The sequence below is a fragment of the Mus musculus genome, chromosome 8 (genome assembly GCF_000001635.26).
Source record: "Mus musculus strain C57BL/6J chromosome 8, GRCm38.p6 C57BL/6J".
NCBI lineage: Eukaryota > Metazoa > Chordata > Mammalia > Rodentia > Muridae > Mus > Mus musculus.
In genome coordinates this window covers 3,871,447-3,891,187 of record NC_000074.6, presented here as the reverse complement: position 1 = coordinate 3,891,187, position 19,741 = coordinate 3,871,447, and the positions used below count along the sequence as shown (strand labels likewise).

General features: G+C 41.4%; 1 protein-coding gene across 2 annotated transcripts; it reads left to right on the top strand.

Moving 5' to 3' along the window:
* The first annotated feature begins 12,639 nt into the window (after window positions 1–12,639).
* Window positions 12,640–19,364, top strand: Cd209d (CD209d antigen). 2 transcript variants are annotated; one of them, XM_011242039.2, is made up of 7 exons: window positions 12,640–12,750; window positions 12,851–12,937; window positions 13,219–13,308; window positions 14,058–14,132; window positions 14,783–14,934; window positions 17,340–17,449; window positions 18,963–19,052. In XM_011242039.2, exons 1-7 carry the CDS (start codon window positions 12,705–12,707, stop codon window positions 18,982–18,984), a joined length of 582 nt encoding a protein of 193 aa, XP_011240341.1. In that variant the 5' UTR covers window positions 12,640–12,704; the 3' UTR covers window positions 18,985–19,052. The 2 variants fall into 2 exon arrangements, with proteins under 2 accessions (XP_011240341.1, NP_570974.1); NM_130904.2 differs by lacking the exon at window positions 18,963–19,052 and adding an exon at window positions 19,078–19,364 and having other exon boundaries at window positions 12,689–12,750.
* Window positions 19,365–19,741: the final 377 nt, after the last annotated feature.

Here is a 19,741-nt window from a genome sequence, read left to right as displayed (position 1 = left end):
AAGAGAGACTACGGCGAGTAAAGAATGAAGCCAAGACAAATTTTTCTCTAATCAAGGCCTGCGAGTTTATTAAGAGACTGTGCTTATAAAGGGGAGGGCCCACCCTCACACCCCACCCCCCGCCAGTCCATTCTTGGTGCCTAGAGCCAGCCTGTAAGATAGGATGTGTCCCCAGAATGTCTCAAGGGTCTCTCAGCAGGTAGCAGAGTCTCGGAGAAGAGCAACAGTAGTTGACATAACAATATAGCCATCTAAGTTGGAAGGCTACACCCCAGGTGATCTCATATTCAGTGGCAGCAAAGTCTGAATCAGCCTGCTTCAAGGCTGGGGGAGGCTACAATTTTCCCCCTAATTAGATAATAAAAATAGCTGGACTGAGACATAAAATTTGTTTATTCTCCGTAGTCCTGCCTGGGAGTTGTGGCTGGCGACCATGCCTGGCTTGGGGACTCAGATTTTCCTGAGCCATTCTTATATGTCAAGGAGCATACATGCAGCTTGTTTGTGTTTATTTTATACAAATATGGCTCTGTGGTGTATTATTAACAAACCACGGCCTCTTGGCATGTACCTCTGTCTTAGATTGATATGACTCCAAAATCTGGTTGCCCGTCACTGACTGACCAGCCCTCATAACACACCTTATTCCCAAATCAGACCAAAGCCACAATATATATGTAATATGCTTCTTCATATTGATGAATTTCTGCCACCTGTGCTTGCTGGAGGTGAGGCTGCATGCTTGCTAAAATCAGGCTGTAAGGAGAGACTGACCTGCTTGAAAAACAAAGTCAAGATAGTTGAAAAGCAACAGGATAAAAGCTTCTTTGGGGAAGTCCAGGTACTTTATTCAGTTGCAAATTAGCAACAATCAAGCTCAGACTCTGACCTCCCCAGTGTGGGGAAGATGACTTTGAGAATTAGCAGAAAAGCTGAAATTTTTCTGAAAGTGGAGGCTGTGCTCCAAATTAACTTTTTCGGTTAAAACGGATTTTTAGCCTTCAACAAGGTTAGAATCATACTTAATAGAAGATTCAGATTCTGTGTCCACTTGACGAACCAGTCTTTCAGGCAGCTATTGTGCTCCGTCTTCTTTTTGTGAAAAAACACAGACAGAACCTCTTCCTCAGATTAAAACGGGGTCTGGACCATTCCACGTATTAGTTAATAGGTCCTGCCATGTAACCATGGCATAAGAACTGGAAGTAACTGGATGCCAGGGTTGATCTGCTGCAGACTGACCTTTAACATCAGTTTGCAAACAATTTTAAACAAACAAGACAAAAGCAAGATGGGCTTTTGGTGACTTTGGGGGGGTATAACTGCCCCTGCTTTGTTTTTAAAAGCCAATTTTTCAGAGTGCAATGAGCACACTCAATAACTCATTGTCCTGTGGAGCTATAACAAATTCCAGTTTTATGTTTCATACCAAATTCCTTACAAAATGAAGTAAAATTGTTGCCAGTATAGGATGGCCCATTATCTGTCTTAATGAGTTTAGGCAATCCCATAGCATTAAAGGCTTGTAAACAATGATCAGTTACATTTCTAGAGGCCTCTCCAGTATGTAGAGAAGCAAAAAGAAATCCTGAACAAGTGTCAATACAAACATGTATATATTTTAATTTTCCAAATTATGCATAATGAGTTACATCCATTTGCAGCAATTGATTAAGTATAAGTCCTCAGGAATTAACACCATTATGTGGAAACAGTTAGGAACTGAGGACACTAAGAACAATTTTTTCTTTTTACAATTTGACATGCACATTCTCTAAAAATACCAAAATATTATCTTAAGCCTTTACTGTTTTGATTATATAAAGAATGAGATTATATGGCCAATTATTCTTATGTAAGGCCTGTGATCTGCCTGAGATATAAATCTAGCATGGCATTGCCCTAAGAGGTTTTGTCCAGGCAATCTAGAACAAATTTTTAAATGTCCAAAAACAGTCTTCTGAAAAGAACAGCATTTTTTCTTACTAGTTGTATATTCATGAGCAATTGCAAATTTGAAAATTTATAGTGTCTGAGGGCTGAACAATTTTAAGCAATTGTAAGCTCTGAGATATAATATTGACTATTAATATATAAATTAAAGCTTGATTATTCAACATTTTAAAACACCATCTACAGCACACAATTTAATTATCTGTGTTGAAGCAGGAGGAAACTCAAAAGAATAAGCATGTGATCCAATTCACATATATTTTTCTCCCATAGAAGGGCTGTTTTTAAACACAGTAAATGGGATGCATGCATGCATGAATTTATAGAAGGTACAAAAGCATGCATAAAAACAATTTTTAACTTATCTTTTTTTTATTATTATTATTTTCAATTTTTTCCATTTTTATTAGGTATTTAGCTCATTTACATTTCCAATGCTATACCAAAAGTCCCCCATACCCACCCACCCCCACTCCCCTACCCACCCACTCCCCCTTTTTGGCCCTGGCGTTCCCCTGTTTAGATGGTCAACTTGATCCTGATTCAACTTTGGTACCTGGTATCTGTCCAGAAATTTGTCCATTTCATCCAGGTTTTCCAGTTTTGTTGAGTATAGCCTTTTGTAGAAGGATCTGATGGTGTTTTGGATTTCTTCAGGATCTGTTGTTATGTCTCCCTTTTCAGTTCTGATTTTGTTAATTAGGATTTTGTCCCTGTGCCCTCTAGTGAGTCTAGCTAAGGGTTTATCTATCTTGTTGATTTTCTCAAAGAACCAACTCCTCGTTTGGTTAATTCTTTGAATAGTTCTTCTTGTTTCCACTTGGTTGATTTCACCCCTGAGTTTGATTATTTCCTGTCTTCTACTCCTCTTGGGTGAATTTGCTTCCTTTTCTTCTAGAGCTTTTAGATGTGTTGTCAAGCTGCTAATGTGTGCTCTCTCTAGTTTCTTTTTGGAGGAACTCAGAGCTATGAGTTTCCTTCTTAGAAATTCTTTCATTGTGTCCCATAGGTTTGGGTATGTTGTGGCTTCATTTTCATTAAACTCTAAAAAGTCTTTAATTTCTTTCTTTATTCCTTCCTTGACCAAGGTATCATTGAGAAGAGTGTTGTTCAGTTTCCACGTGAATATTGGCTTTCCATTATTTATGTCGTTATTGAAGATCAGCCTTAGTCCATGGTGGTCTGATAGGATGCATGGGACAATTTCAATATTTTTGTATCTGTTGAGGCCTGTTTTGTGACCAATTATATGGTCAGTTTTGGAGAAGGTCCCGTGAGGTGCTGAGAAGAAGGTATATCCTTTTGTTTTAGGAAAAAATGTTTTGTAGATATCTGTTAAGTCCATTTGTTTCATAACTTCTGTTAGTTTCACTGTGTCCCTGTTTAGTTTCTGTTTCCAATATCTGTCGATTGATGAAAGTGGTGTGTTGAAGTCTCCCACTATTATTGTGTGAGGTGCAATGTGTGCTTTGAGCTTTACTAAAGTGTCTTTAATGTATGTGGCTGCCCTTGCATTTGGAGCATAGATATTCAGAATTGATAGTTCATTTTGGAGGATTTTACCTTTGATGAGTATGAAGTGTCCCTCCTTGTCTTTTTTGATAACTTTGGGTTGGAAGTCGATTTTATTCGATATTAGAATGGCTACTCCAGCTTGTTTCTTTAGACCATTTGCTTGGAAAATTGTTTTCTAGCCTTTCACTCTGAGGTAGTGTCTGTCTTTTTCCCTGAGATGGGTTTCCTGTAAGCATCAGAATGTTGGGTCCTGTTTGTGTAGCCAGTCTAATAATCTATATATTTTTATTGGGGAATTGAGTCCATTGATATTAAGAGATATTAAGGAAAAGTAATTGTTACTTCCTTTTATTTTTGTTGTTAGAGTTGGCCAGCTTTACAGGAAACTGCCTAGCAAATACATAAGTGGATGCTCACAGTCACCTATTGGATGGATCACAGGGCCCCGAATGGAGGAGCTAGAGAAAGTATCCCAGGAACTAAAGAGATCTGCAACTCTGTAGGTGCAACAACATTATGAACTAACCACTACCCTGGAGCTCTTGACTCTAGCTGCATATGTATCAAAAGATGGCCTAGTCAGCCATCACTGGAAAGAGAGGTCCATTGGACATGCAAACTTTATATGCCCCAGTACAGGGGAATGCCAAGGCCAAAAAGTGGGAGTGGGTGGGTAGGGGAGTGGGATGGAGGGTATGGAGGACTTTTGGGATAGCATTGGAAATGTGATTGAGGAAAATACGTAATAAAAAAATAGCCACAAATAATATAAAATATCTTGGAGTAACTATAACCAAGCAAGTGAAAGGGCTGTATGAAAAAAGTTTCATGTATTTGAAGAAGGAAATTGAAGAAGACTTAAAATGTGCAGAACTCCCATGGTCATGGATCAATAAAAGTAATATAGTAAAATTGGCCATCTTTTTCTTCTCATTAAACTTGGTTTAATGGGTCTCAAAATTGTGTGACAGACTTTTGTTCAAGTTATTTCCATTTAAAAAGCACTGATTTTGGAAGGGTGAGCGAGCAGACTGCAGAAGTGACACAGCTTCTCAGACAGACCCTGTTTCGGGCTCCAGACATCCAGGCACCCTCCCCGCCAGAGGAGAAATGTCTGCCCAGGGTGGCTCTGACCACCAGAGCAGGTGAGAGAGCCATCTTGTGCCCCATGTCCCTCAGAGACCAGTCTGTGCAGGTGAGCTTGCAGATTGCAGAGGCAACACATCATCTGGGACAGGCCCTGTTTCAGGCCTTCATCTTCAGCCAAGAGGCAGGTCTGAAAACCAGAACTCTGTACACCTTCCCTGTGAGAGGAAAGCTTGCCTGCAGAGAGTACTCTGACCACTGAAACTCAGGAGAGAGCTGGACTCCCAGGACTGCTGACAGAAGCTAACAGCATCACAGGTGGAACAAGCTCCAACCAGAGACTACTATGACAACTAACTCCAGAGATTACCACATGGCAAAAGGCAAATGTAAGAATCTTACTAACAGAAACCAAGACCACTCACCATCATCAGAAAACAGCACTCCAACCACAGGCAGTCCTGGATACCCCAACACACCCAAAAGGCAAGACTCTGATTTAAAATCATATCTCATGATGCTGGAAGAGGACATCAAGAAGGACATTAATAACTCACAGAAATACAGGAGAACAGTGCTAAAGAGGTAGAAACCCTTAAGGAGGAAACACAAAAATCCCTTAAAGAGCTACAGAAAAACACAACAAAACATGTGATGGAATTGAACAAAAACATCCAAGACCTAAAAAGGAAAGGAGAAACAATAAAGAAAACACAAAGTGAGACAATTGTGGAGATAGAAACCATAGGAAAGAAATCAGGAACCATAGATGCGAGCATCAACAACAGAATACAAGAGATGGAAACGATATCTCAGGTACAAAAGATTCCATAGAGAACATGGGCACAACAATCAAAGAAATTCAAAATGCAAAAAGATCCTAACTCAAAATATCCAGGAAATCCACGACACAGTTGAGAAGACCAAACCTACAGATAATAGGAGTAGATGAGAATGATGATTTCCAACGTAAAGGGCCAGGAAATATCTTCAACAAAATTACAGAAGGAAACTTCCCAAACCTAAAGAAAGAGATGCCAATAAACATACAAGAAGCCCACAGAACTCCAAGTAGACTGGACCAGAAAAGAAATTCCTCCTGACACATAATAATCAGAACAACAATGCATTAAATAAAGATAAAATATTAAAAGCAGTAAGGGAAAAATGTCAAGTAATATATAAAGGCAGGCCTACTAGAATTACACCAGACTTCTCACCAGAGACTATGAAAGCCAGAAGATCCTGGACAGTGGGAGAATACAACACCCAACTCTCACCAATGGACAAATCCTGGAAACAGAACTAAATAGAGACACATGGACACTAACAGAACTTATGAAACAAATGGATTTAACAGATATTTACAGAACACTTTATCCTAAAACAAAAGGATATACCTTCTTCTCAGTGCCACATTGTACCTCCTCCAAAATTGACCATATAATTGGTCACAAAACAGGCCTCAACAGATACAAAAATATTGAAATTGTCCCATGAATCCTATCTGATCAGCACGGAGTAAGGCTGATCTTGAATAACAACATAAATAATAGAAAGCCAACATTCACGTGGAAACTAAACGACACTCTTCTCAATGATTCCTTGGTCAAGGATGAAATAAAGACTTTTTAGAGTTTAATGAAAATGAAGCCACAACATACCCAAACTTATGGAACACAATGAAGGCAGTCCTAAGAGAAAAACTCATAGCTCTGAGTAGCTCCAAAAGAAACTAGAGAGAGCATACACTAGCAGACTGACAGCACACCTAGAAGCTCTAGAACTAAAGGAAGCAAATTCACCCAAGAGGAATGGATGGCAGGAAATAATCAAACTCAGGGCTGAAATCAACCAAGTGGAAACAAAAAGAACTATTCAAAGAATCAACCAAACCAGGAGCTGGTTTTTTGAGAAAATCAACAAGATAGATAAACCCTTAGCCAGACTCACTAGAGGGCACAGGGACAGTATCCTAATTAACAAAATCAAAAATGAAAAAGGAGACATAACAACACAACCTGAGGAAATCCAAAACATCATCAGATCCTACTACAAAAGGATCAACAAAACTAGAAAACCTGGATGAAATGGACAACTTCCTAGACAGATACCAGGTACCAAAGTTAAATCAGGATCAGATTAATGATCTAAACAGTCCCATTTCCCCTAAAGAAATAGAAACAGTCATCCATAGTCTCACAACCAAAAAAAGTCCAGGACCAGATGGGTTTAGTGCAGAGTCCTACCAGACCTTCAAAGAAGACCTAATTCCAACTCTCCTCAAAATATTCCAGAAAATAGAAAGAGAAGGTACTCTACCCAATTCATTCTATGAAGCCACAACTACTTTGATACCTAACCCACACAAAGATCCAACAAAGAAAGAGAACTTCAGAACAATTTCCCTTATAAATATCGATGCAAAAATACACAATAAAATTCTAGCAAACCGAATCCAAGAACACATCAAAAAAATCACCCAACATGAACGAGTAGGCTTCATCTCGGGGATGCAGGGATGGTTTAATATATGGAAATCCATCAACATAATCCGCTATATAAACAAATGCAAAGACAAAAAACACATGATCATCTCCTTAGATTCTGAGAAAGCATTTGACAAAATCCAACACCACTTCATGATAATAAAAGTCTTGGAAAGGTCAGGAATTTAAGGCCCTTACCTAAACATAGTAAAAGCAATATACAGCAAACCAGTAGCCAACATCAAACTAAATGGAGAGAAACCCACTAAAATCAGGGACTAGACAAGGCTGCCCACTTTCTCCCTACCTATTCAATATAGTACGTGAAGTCCTAGCCAGAGCAAGTTGACAACAAAAAGAGGTCAAGGGGATACAAATTAGAAAGGAAGACTTCAAAATATCACTATTTGCAGATGATATAGTAGTATATATGTGACCCCAAAAGTTATACAAGAGAACTCCTAAACCTGATAAACAGCTTCATTAACTCAAACAAATCAATGGACTTTCTCTACACAAAAGATAAATGGACTGAGAAAGAAATTAGGGAAACAACACTATTTGCAATAGTCACAAATAATATAAAGTACCTTGGTGTGACTCTAAATAAAGTGAAAGATCTGTATGATAAGAACTTCAACTCTCTGAAGAAAGAAATTGAAGATCTCAGAAGATGGAAAGATCTCTCATTCTCATGGATTGGCAGGATTAATATAGTAAAAATGGCTATCATACCGAAAGTAATCTACAGATTCAATGCAATCCCCATCAAAATTCCAACTCAATTCTTCACTGAGTTGGAAAGGGCAATTTGCAAATTCATCTGGAATAATAAAAAACCTAGGATAGCAAAAACTATTCTCAACAATAAAAGAATCTTTGGGGGAATCACCATGCCTGACCTCAAGCTGTACTACAGAGCAATTGTGATAAAAACTACATGGTACTGGTATAGTAACAGTGGAATAGAATTGAAGACCCAGAATTGAATCCACACACCTATGGTCACTTGATCTTTGACAAGGGAGCTAAAACCATCCAGTGGAAAAAAGACAGCATTTTCGACAAATGGTGCTGGCACAAATGGCAGTTATCTTGTAGAAGAATGGGAATTGATCCATACTTATCTCCTTGTACAAAGCTCAAGACTAAGTGGATCAAAGACCTCCACATAAAACCAGAGACATTGAAATTAGTAGAGGATAAAGTGGGGAAAAGCCTTGAAGATATGAGTACAGAAAAAATTCCTAAACAGAACAGCAATGGCTTTCCCTGTAAGATCAAGAATTGACAAATGGGACCTCATAAAATTGCAAAGCTTCTGTAAGGCAAAAGACACTGTCAATAAGACAAAAAGGCCACCAACACATTGGGAAAGGATTTTTACCAATCTTAAATTTGATAGGGGACTAATATCCAATATATACAAAGAGCTCAAGAAGCTGGACTCCAGAAATCTAAATAACTCCATTTAAAAAATGGGGTACAGAGCTAAACAAAGAATTCTCACCTGGGGAATACCAAATGGCTGAGAAGCACCTGAAAAAATGTTCAACATCCTTAATTATCAGGGAAATGCAAATCAAAACAACCCTGATATTCTACCTCACATCAGTCAGAATGGTTAAATTTAAAAATTCAGGTGACAGAAGATGCTGGTGAGGATGTGGAGAAATAGAAATACTCCTCCACTGCTGGTGGGATTGCAAGCTTGTACAACCACTCTGGAAATCAGACTGGTGGTTCCTCAGAAAATTGGACATAGTACTACCGGAAGATCCAGCAATACCTCTACTGGGCATATATCCAGAAGATGTTCCAACTTGTAGTAAGAACACATGCTCCACTATGGTCATAGCAGCCTTATTTATAATAGCCAGAAGCTGAAAAGAACCCCGATGTCCCTCAACAGAAGAATGGATACAGAAAATGTGGCACATTTACACAATGGAGTACTACTCAGCTATTAAAAACAATTAATTTATGAAATTCTTGGACAAGTGGATGTCTCTGGAGGATATCATCCTTAGTGAGGTAACCCAATCACAAAAGAAGTCATTAGATATGCACTCACTGATATGTGGATATTAGCCCAAAACCTTAATACACAAGATACAATTTGCAAACCACAAGACAATCAAGAAGAGGGAAGACCAATGTGTGGATACTTCATTCCTCCTTAGAACAGGGAACAAAATACCCATGAAAGGAGTTACAGAGACAAAGCTTGGAGCTAAGAGGAAAGGATGGACTATCCAGAGACTACCCCACCCAGGGATCCATCCCATAATCAGCCACCAAGCCCAGACACTATTGCATATGCCAGAAAGATTTTGCTGAAAGCACCCTGATATAGCTGTCTCGTATGAGGCTATGCCAGTGCCTGACAAATACAGAAGTTGATGCTCACAGTCATCTATAGGATGGAACACAGGGCCTAAAATGGAAAAGCTAGAGAAAGCACCCAAGGAGCTGAAGGTGTCTGGAACCCTATAGGTGGAAAACAATATGAACTAACCAGTACCCTCAGAGCTCGTTTCTCTAGCTGCATATGTAGCAGAAGATGGCCTAGTTGGACATCATTGGGAAGACAGGCCCCTTGGTATTGCAAACTTTATATGCCCCAGTACAGGGGAATGTCAGGGCCAAGAAGTGGGAGTAGGTGGGTAGGAGAGCAGGGCAGGGGGAGGGTATAGGGAACTTTTGGGATAGCATTTGAAATGTAAATAAAGAAAATATCTAATAAAAAAGCACTGATTTTGAAAACTAACAACTTAAGATTCTCTCTCTCTCTCTCTCTCTCTCACACACACACACACACACACACACACACACACATACACACAAATGTGCGCGTGCACAAATGATCCACAAAACATTCTTCTTTTCTTTTGACTGTTTTACAACGAATTGTTATCAGTAATGAGTCTTTTACCATTGAATTTAAATGGCCAATTTAGACAAACAGTCCTGAGACCCTTCTTTCACTACTGATTAAGGGTGGGGTGGCAGGTGTTGGGGATAATATTCATTTAGCTTTTTGAGCTTTCTGGGCAGACATGGTGACTTTGATACTGGAGCTGGCAAAGGCACAAAATCTGCCCAGAATAATGGCCATCTTACCAAAAGCAATCTACATATTTGTTACACAATTTTTTACAGACCTTGGGAGAGCAATTCTCACTTTTATATAGAACAAACAAACAAACAACAGGATATCTAGGAAAAAACAGTTCTGTATAATAAAAGAATGTTTAGAGGTATCACTATCTCTGATTTCAAACTGTAGTACAGCAATGGTAATAAAATCCACATGATATTGACATAAAAATAGACATGTTGTTCAGTGGAATCAAATCACATACCCAAACATAAATCCACATACTTATGGACACCTGATCTTTGACAAAGAAGCCAAAATTATACAATTGAAAAAAGAAAGTATCTTCATTAAATGGTGCTGGTCTAACTGGAAGCTTGCATATAGAAGAATGCAAATAGATCCATATCTATCACCCTGCACAGAACTCAAGTCCGAGTGGATCAAAGACCTCAGCATAAAACCAGATACAGTGAACCTAATAGAAGAGAAGGTATAGTCTAGCCTGAAACACATTGATGCAGGAGACAACTTCCTGAACAGAACATCAATAGCATAGGTGCAAAGATTAACAATTAATGAATGGGACCTTGTGAAACTGAAACACAGGCAATGGACACCATCAATGGGATAAAAGAGTAGCCCACAGAATGTGAAAAGATCTTCACCAACCTCACATCTGACAGAGGTTTAATTTCATATATATATGTGTATATATATTATACATATGTGTGTGTGTGTGTATTTACACACACACATATACATATACCTCTCTGTGTGTGTGTGTCAAAAAAAACTAAACATCAAAAAGCCCCAAATAATTCAGTTTAATCCAGTTCTAAAGAGAATTCTCAACAGAGGAATCTCAAATGTCCAAGAAATACTTAAAGAATGTTCAATATCCTTAGCCATCAGGAAAGTGCAAATCAAAACAACTGTGAGATTACATCTACACCTCTTGAAATGTCTAAGATCAGAAACATAAGTAGCAGCTCATGCTGGTGAGGATATGAAGCATGGAGAACACTCCTTCATTTCCGGTAGCAATGCAAACTTCTACAAGATACCCTGGACATCAATATGGTGGTTTCTCAGAAAACTGGTAACTGATGTAGCTCTAGACCCAGATACCACTCCTGGGCATATACCCAATGGATGCTCTATTCTACCACAAAGAGACTTGGTCTATGTTTATAGTAGCTTTATTCATAATAGCATGAAAGTGGAAACAATCTAGTTGCCCCTCAACTGAAGAATGGATGAAGTAAATGTGGTTAATTTACATGTGGTGTTTTACTCCGTAGTTAAAGACAACAACATCATGAACTTTGCAGGCAAATGGACAGAATTTGGGGGAAAAAATCATCCTAAGGTAACCCAGACTCTGAAAGACAAACTGAGAAGGCTAGGATGACTCCATGACAGGCTTTAAATTGGCAGTTCAGGAGACTAGACCTAAGGACTGGTCAAGTCCAAGCAAGCCCAGACAAGTCGGTTACAAGGAAAAAAAAAAAAAAAAAAAAACAGGCTTCAGGCAGCCAGTCAGAAACTGCCCTGCCATCAGAAGCCATCCTGAAGCAAGGGCAATGGGTCAGCAACAGTTTCCAGATCTCCCCAGAACTGGTGTGGCGGAACCAGAAGGATTCTCAGGGCTCACTGGACAGCCAATCTAACTGAATCAATGAGCTCAAGCTTCAATGGCAACCTGTGTCAAAAATAAGATGAAATGGGTCAGCAAGATGGTTCAGTAGATAAAGGCATTTGCCTCCAATCCTAATAGCCTGAATATGATCCCCAGTTCCCACATAGTGGAAGAAAAGAACCAATTCCCAGCTTCCACGGGTGTCTTTGCTACCCATGAAGAGTAACAACAAAAACATGCATCCTTTTTTCATTCAATATATGCTGACCCTTGGGACCATTTGATTCTCCTTAGTTTACAATGAGGACCATAGAGTCAGATTAGCTGTGTTCAGACGTCAGCTCACCATGAAATAGCTGTGTGACTATGAGCCTGTTACCTAATCTGGGTGTACAGAAATGGAAAGATGATCATGTGCTACAGCATAGAGAGGTAAAATGAGTAGATCTGCAGCAGGCATTGCATTAATAGGAGTATGTTTTGTCCGTCAATACACCAGAGTCAGCAGAAATCACAGCGAGCCCCTATGCTAGCAAAGCAGAGACGCATGAGTTAGTGGGGGCAGAATAACCAGGAATATGGGTTATGGCTCTCCAATCCTTAGCACAAGTGGAAAGTACATAGCAAAGTAGACGTACTCTATAGGCTGTAGGCTTTGATAAAGGTGTCCCATAAATTTGGTCACAAGATGAATAGACCACATCTTTCTGGTATACACCCTAGTCTTCCCAGACCTCGCCCTAAAAAAATTCCTGGGTTGCCTGGCACCAGATGAGCTGTGTCAGGGGTGCGGTTCCTCCCTCTAACTCTTCAGCATTGTACTCAGTTCCTTTTTTCTCTTCCTATCAGAATGTCTAGGAAGTGGGCATTAGGGGACAACAGAAGCTGTGCTCTCTCGAAGTCCCAGGCACTAGTAACCATGAGTGACTCCATGGAATCAAAGACACAGCAAGTGGTCATTCCAGGTAAGAATGGGCTAGGACTGTGGGATCTCCGTGAGGGAGGCCTGAGGGGCAGCTTGTGGCAGAGCCTACTCAGGCTCTGACTGGTGCTCTGTTTCTCCAGAGGATGAAGAGTGTTTGATGAGTGGCACCAGGTATTCTGATATCAGCTCCCGATTACAAACAAAATTTGGAATCAAGAGTTTGGCAGGTACAGCAGGGTGAGGGCCTGGGGGAAGTGGATGACCTCCCCCAGAAGTGGGTCCTGGGAAATTGAAGTTGAGATCCTAAACTTCTCATTCAGTCCTGGGAGATGGAGATTGAGATGGAGATGGAGATGGAGGTTGGGGGAATAGAATTGTGGGCCATAGGAGGCACAGAGTCCAGACTCATGTGCCCTGCAGGAGGAGGATAGCAGCACTAAGTCTATCTCTTGGGCAACACTAAGTCAAGGCCACTATGATTCTAATACAACTACCTTCTGTTCTGCAGAGTATACGAAGCAGAGCCGCAACCCCTTGGTCCTGCAGCTGCTTTCCTTCCTGTTCTTGGCTGGGCTTCTGCTGATCATTCTGATCCTAGGTCAGGAGCAATGAAAGGCTCAGTTCTCTGATCTGGCTCTAGGGTCTGTCTGGGAAAGTGATGGGAAATGCAAGTTGAGAACATAACCTCCAGTGGTGCTAGGAACTCCTCAGGGACATCTCCCCATCTCTGGCACACCAGAGAGGGGAGGGGAGGGTCTCAGAGAAGGGCTATGTCCCCATTTCTCCTGATAGGCCACCTTTCTCTGGGTGTCTAGTTTCCTAGCCTTTAGAGGTATTAACCAAGGACAGGAGAGTTGTCTCAACAGTTAAGAGCACTTATTGTTCTTCTAGAGACCTAGGTTTGGTTCTCAGCATACACACCATGGCTCACAACCATCTAAAACCCCAGTATCAGGGTATCTAATACCTTCTTCTGAACTCCTAAGACACAAGACAAACACATGGAATATACATACACACAGGCAAAACAGCCATACACATAATAAACGAATAAATAAACAGATAACTAATCAAGCAAATACATGTTTAAAGACATCAGGCATAAATTTTCCTAGACACAGAGGTGGAAGCATGTACCTGAAATTCTAAATACTTGTGAAGCTGAGATAAGATGAGGACATATGCCCAGGAGCAAGAGAAATCAGTGCCAAGATAGTGAGACCCACCCTCCAAAAAAACCAACAACATAATGTCCCAAGGGACCCAGTGCAGGCCACAGCAAAAAGGAGTATAACTACAGGTTTTAATAACTACAGGTGTTTCTTTTTTTTCCCTGTCTCGGCTAAGTGTCAAAGGTCCCCAGCTCAGAGGTTCAGAACAAAATCTACCAGGAGCTCATGCAACTGAAGGCTGAAGTTCATGGTGAGTAGCCAGAGACCAGGGATTCAGGCCCTCAGGTCTCCATGGGAGGGGAGTCAGTTTCCTTCAGTCAACAGACTCTTTGAGTGTCAATTTCCTTCTCTGTGAATTGATATCACAATATAATACTGAAAATAGAACTTGGTGTTTACAGGGGCCATGTACCCAGTAGGCACTCAGTATTCACAGAAATTATATGCAGCATAGACAATGCTCACAATATCAATTCACACAACAGACATTCAGTGATCAAAGGGGTTATGTAAACAGTAAGCATACAATGTTCATAGGGGCCATGCACGAAACAATCACAGGAGCCATGCATATAGACGGTATTAAGTGTTAACAAGGACCATGTACACCATGGGCACTCTAAGTTCACAGAGGGCTTGTGCACACAGTAGGCACTCAGTCAAGCTAGTCCTGACTTTTGTGCCGAACTCTAGGCACCTACATTGCCATGACTAGAGAAGATGGGTTTAAGACTTCTATATTTTTTTCTGTGTGAAGAAGAGGATAAGGAAACACAGAGGGGAATGGCTCCCCAGAATGCAGTGATAAGTAAGAACCCTGGTTCTGGAGACCTTGTAGGTTGAGGAGAAATGGGAACACAGACATCTAAGTATGTCCATATGATCTGCTTCCTCCAACAGATGGCTTGTGCCAACCCTGCGCCAGGGACTGGACATTCTTCAATGGAAGCTGTTACTTCTTCTCCAAGTCCCAAAGAAATTGGCACAACTCCACCACTGCCTGCCAGGAACTGGGGGCCCAACTGGTCATCATAGAGACTGATGAGGAGCAGGTATGCCAGATGGGGCCCCATCCTTGTCTGGAACATGGATCTGGCTGAGGTCGCCTGAGAATGAGATCATTTGCTAGACAAGGCTATGAGTTAGATGCTGCATTTTCTATTTGACTAGAGAAGGGTGGAAATGAGCCCCCTCCACCAAGTACTCACCACAGTATCACACCTAAGACTTAAACATTTCTGGTGCATTGGGGGAAAGCCTAAAATGTAATTGCTATCTTTGTGCTGGGTAGTATTAAATTCCTTCCTCACTGGGAGATATATGTCCTGCTACACTAGAGACTAGGGAAATGTCTTTAATGAAGGTGCTTGCCTTGAAAACACAAGGACTTAAGTCTGAAACCACAGTTTGAAAGCTAGTTATGGGTTTGGGGAGATTTCTAAGTGGGTAAGGGCGCTTACTGCTAAGGCATGAAGATCTAGTTAGGAGCCTTAGCATCTGTGCAGAAAAAAACCAAGCATGGTCACATGTGCCCTTAAGCCCCATGTTGGGGATGGGTCCTGCAGACAGGAAGATCCCTCAGGCTTGCTGACTGCCAGCTTAGCTCCAAGTCCAGTAAGAAATTCTCATCTGAGAGCACTGCAGCAGGATGCCTGATATCTTCCTGTGGCCTCTGCATGAGTACTCACGGTTTACAAACACCTACACAACATACATATGCACATACAACACACACACACAGAGGGGAGGGTGGAGAAGGAGAGGAAGAGGGAGAGAGGGCAGGATGGGAAGAGAAGGAGGGAGGGAGGGAGGGGGTGGAGGGAGGGAGGCAGGGAGAGGGAGATGGAGAAAGCCAGTTATCATGCCCACATTCTAAAATGTATATATTTTTATTATTTGATAGTTTCACACAGGCACTTTGATCCTATTCGCACCCACCCACTTCTCTGTCTAACTCCTCCTGAATCCATCCCCCATCCCCTCCCAACTTCAACCCCCCCATCCCTTTTTCTGTATCCCATTGAGCACAATTATGTTTTCCACATACATTCATGAACATAGGGCCCTCCCCAGAGCTTAATCAGCCAACCAGTTTAAAAAAAAAAAAGTTTTAAAAAAAAGCTGACCGTTTCTCCCTGAGAAGCCATCAACTGTGCTAGTACCTCGTGATGAACACCTTCCCTCTTCATGCTGCAGTGTAGACAAACTTGATCTTGTGCAGACAACCATAACTGCTGCGAGGTCACGAGTGCACAGTCTTCTCCAGCCTCTGCCATTTACAACCTTTTGTCTTCTCTTCCATGATGCTCCCAGAGCATGTCTTGAGGGCAGACATGATACAGATGCCCCTTTTAGGGCCAAGTATTACACAAACACTTATTCTCTGTGCTTTAAGCAGCTGGGAGATTCTGTTTTAGCCATCATCCACTACACAAAGAAGCTCCTCTGAGGAGGTCTGATATCTGTAGCTATGGAGACATGAAGTTAGAAGGCAGTTGGAAGTATTAGCAAAATAATAGTAATAGGTTTATTCCTGGGGCCTCATCAACCATGGGTTCTTGGCCAGGCTCAGAGTACCAGGCATAGGTTTCCTCTTGTGGAATGTCCCTTAAATCCAAGCAGAAAGCAGTTGGTTACACCCATGATATCTGCACTTATGTTGCAGGCATAGGTATATCTTGCAAGCTGGCCATTACTACAGCTCACATTGTTCACTGCTGGATAAGACTGTTGTTCACTTTTCTCCTGTAGCAGCCTGTATAGCATTTCCGGGTACTTTGGAAGTCAGTGAGCTTAATGCCTTCACTAGGGAAATAGAAACAACATATTTCTGAGTCTTGCTGAACAGCGAGTTTACCTGATTTAACTGTAGAAATTTTTATCTCAAAAATTTGTAAAGGGCAATTGAAGAAGACACCAAATGCTGACCTCTGGCCTTCACAACCATTTACACATGCACCCACACTCACATATGGCACAAATATAGACACATATATACATACAGACACTGTATACATACACACATGCAAAAAATCCAATCTTAACGTATAGTTCTTCCCATTTCCTTGGTGTTTATCCTCATCAACAGGACATCACCCAGTACAGAGCTGGACATGGCTGGTATGCATCTTGAACAACCATCATAAACTGGTACAAATGTTTCCATCAAGCTAGTCACAAGTCAATTCGTACAGACATTCTCAGATCACCCAAGACAGACAACCTTGCAGCTTTACTAAGTGTGTTTGGGGGAAATCCAGCTGAGTATGTCTGTGTGCCACAGTCCATCTGCCTATAAGATGCATATTTGTAAACAGCTAAAACCACCTAGGTACCGACGAGAACCCATAACCCAAAAGGGCAGAAGGGGGACGTCAGATTGCAAGAAGAACTTCCTGCAAAAGTTCGTGAAGATAAAAGCTCTCCTCCTTTGACTCTTCCTTGTGTCCTACTCCAGACTTTCCTGCAGCAGACTTCTAAGGCTAGAGGACCAACCTGGATGGGTCTCTCAGACATGCATAATGAAGCCACATGGCACTGGGTGGATGGCTCACCTCTGTCACCCAGGTAGGTCAACAATGAAAGGTACACTGTGTACAGTGTATGTGTGTCTTTTGCACTCTGACTTGAGCTATTTGGGGAGCTCATCCTCTTCTTCCTGGCCCCTTAGGGAAAAGAGCTCCCACATTTGCTAATGAAAGATCTTCCTACCCATGCACAGACAGAATAGCAGCAAATTCCACTGTCAAATTGGCAAGAGTTGCATCCCTCTGAGGAGTATTGATTTTAATGTAGGGTATTTAGTGTAGGTATGTAGGTATAAAATACAAAATAAAGTAAGGTCACTGGGAAAGGGGACTATTAACCAAGGCCACTGGGTGAGGGAGAGGACTATTACCATTGAGAAGATTAGTTAGACTGGAAATGTAACTGTTGATTGAGTGGTTGCCTAAATGTATAAAGCCCTGGTTCTGTCCCCAGCACCATGTACACCAAGTGTGTTATAATTCCAGCACTTGGGAGGTAGAAGAAGGAGAATCAGAAATTTGAGTTCATCCTTAGCTGTAGTGAGTTTGAGACCAGCCAAGACTATATGAGATCCTGTCTTAAAAAAGAAAAGGAAGATGAAGGAAAATGAAGGAGAGGAGGTGGGAGGAGAGGAGAGGGAAGAGGGGAAGGAAGGAGAGAGGAACGGAGGGAAGGAAGGGAGGGAAGGGAACCTGAATTGAGGGAGGATGTGAGAACATTGAGCTTCTAGAAACTAAAAATGTGGTTTGTAATATGACAGTGGGCCAGATTAAAGTACTGTGAACTAGTGTTACAGTTTTCTTTCTTTGTGTGTGTGTGTGTGTGTGTGTGTGTGTGTGTGTGTTCATTTGGTTTTGGTGGGGTTCTTTTTTTGGTTTTTATTTGTTTTGTTTTGTTTTGTTTTGTTTGTTGTTGCTGTGATAAACTATCCTGGCAAAAGCAACTTGTAGGAGATTTAGATCACAAGTTCAGGTTACAGTCTGTCTTATTGCTGTGATGAAATACTGTGGCTAAAAGCAAGTTGGGGAAGAAATAAACATTTGACTTACACTTCTACATCTGTAGTCCATGGCTGAAGGAAGTCAGGGTAGAAACTCAGAGTGGGAACTTGAATGCAGGAGCTGCAGAGGCCATGGAGGGGTGCTGTTTAAGGCCTTGTTCCCCAGGTATTACTCATCCTGCTCTTTTCTAGAACCTACAACGACTGGCCCAGGGATGTTCCAAACCACAGTGGTCTGGGCTCTTCCCCAGCAATCACAGATTTAAAAAAATGTCCCACAGGCTTGCCCAGAACTCAGTCTTATGGAGGTGCTTTCTCAATTAAGTCTTCCTCCTCTCCAATGCTCTAGTTGACATAAAACTAGCCAGCACAATGACCATTTTTGGAAGGAAATCAAGGCAGAAACTTGAAGCAGCTGCTTACATCCACAGTCAAGAGCAGAGAAAGAGGATACCTACATACCTTCGCTCATTTCAAGCAACAGTCCATGGAATGACACCCATATCTGGGTGTTTTCTCATCTACATCAATCTTTTTTTTTTAATTTTTCAGACATATCCACAGGCCAGCCTAACCTAGACAATGCCTCATTGAGACTCTATTCTTCAGCAATTCTAAATTGTGTCAAGTTGACAATTAAAACTAACTGTCACAACTGGCTTTGCAGCTTTACACGCTATTGGAATAGAGGGGAGCCCAACAATGTCGGTGATGAAGATTGTGCAGAGTTCTCTGGGGATGGCTGGAATGATCTCAGTTGTGATAAACTACTTTTCTGGATCTGTAAGAAAGTTTCAACCTCATCATGCACCACCAAATGAAAGACCTCATCTCAGCCTCTGCATCCCAAACTATGCCAAGTGGATGAACCTGACTCATGTCCCTCATGTTCGTGCTCCTTCTCCTTGTCTTTTGACTTTAGGACGCTAATAAAACACCCATTTTTCTCTGTCAGTGTTCTCATCCTCTATGGATTTGGGCCACTGCTTCCTTCCAATTCTGCTTCCTGATGGGGAAGGGTTCAGATTTTCCATGGCTCAGGTCTCCTGGTTGCCCCCTACCTTGGCAACTTAATATTGTTGCCAGATATAGGACACACACAGAACCCTTGCCAAAAAAGAAAAAAAAGAACATTTTCATTGTGGTGTCACAGCTGCTTTGTCCCCTGGGATTTGATCCCATCCCTGCACATTTTCTATCCATCTGCTCAATCTCCACCCAGCTCCCCTGAGCCCTTTGGCTGATGTCTTACTTTTTCGCTGTGACAAAATACCTGTCAAAAACAACTTCAGAAGGGGGGGCAGTTACTTGGGCTCACAGTTTGAGGGTAC

Bases quoted from the DNA above. Each gene is read 5' to 3' on its own strand.
- Cd209d (NM_130904.2), top strand. From the start codon at position 12,705: ATGAGTGACTCCATGGAATCAAAGACACAGCAAGTGGTCATTCCAG. The intron at 12,751-12,850 runs GTAAGAATGGGC...CTGTTTCTCCAG, and splicing joins ACAGCAAGTGGTCATTCCAG to AGGATGAAGAGTGTTTGATG. The intron at 14,133-14,782 runs GTGAGTAGCCAG...TTCCTCCAACAG, and splicing joins ACTGAAGGCTGAAGTTCATG to ATGGCTTGTGCCAACCCTGC.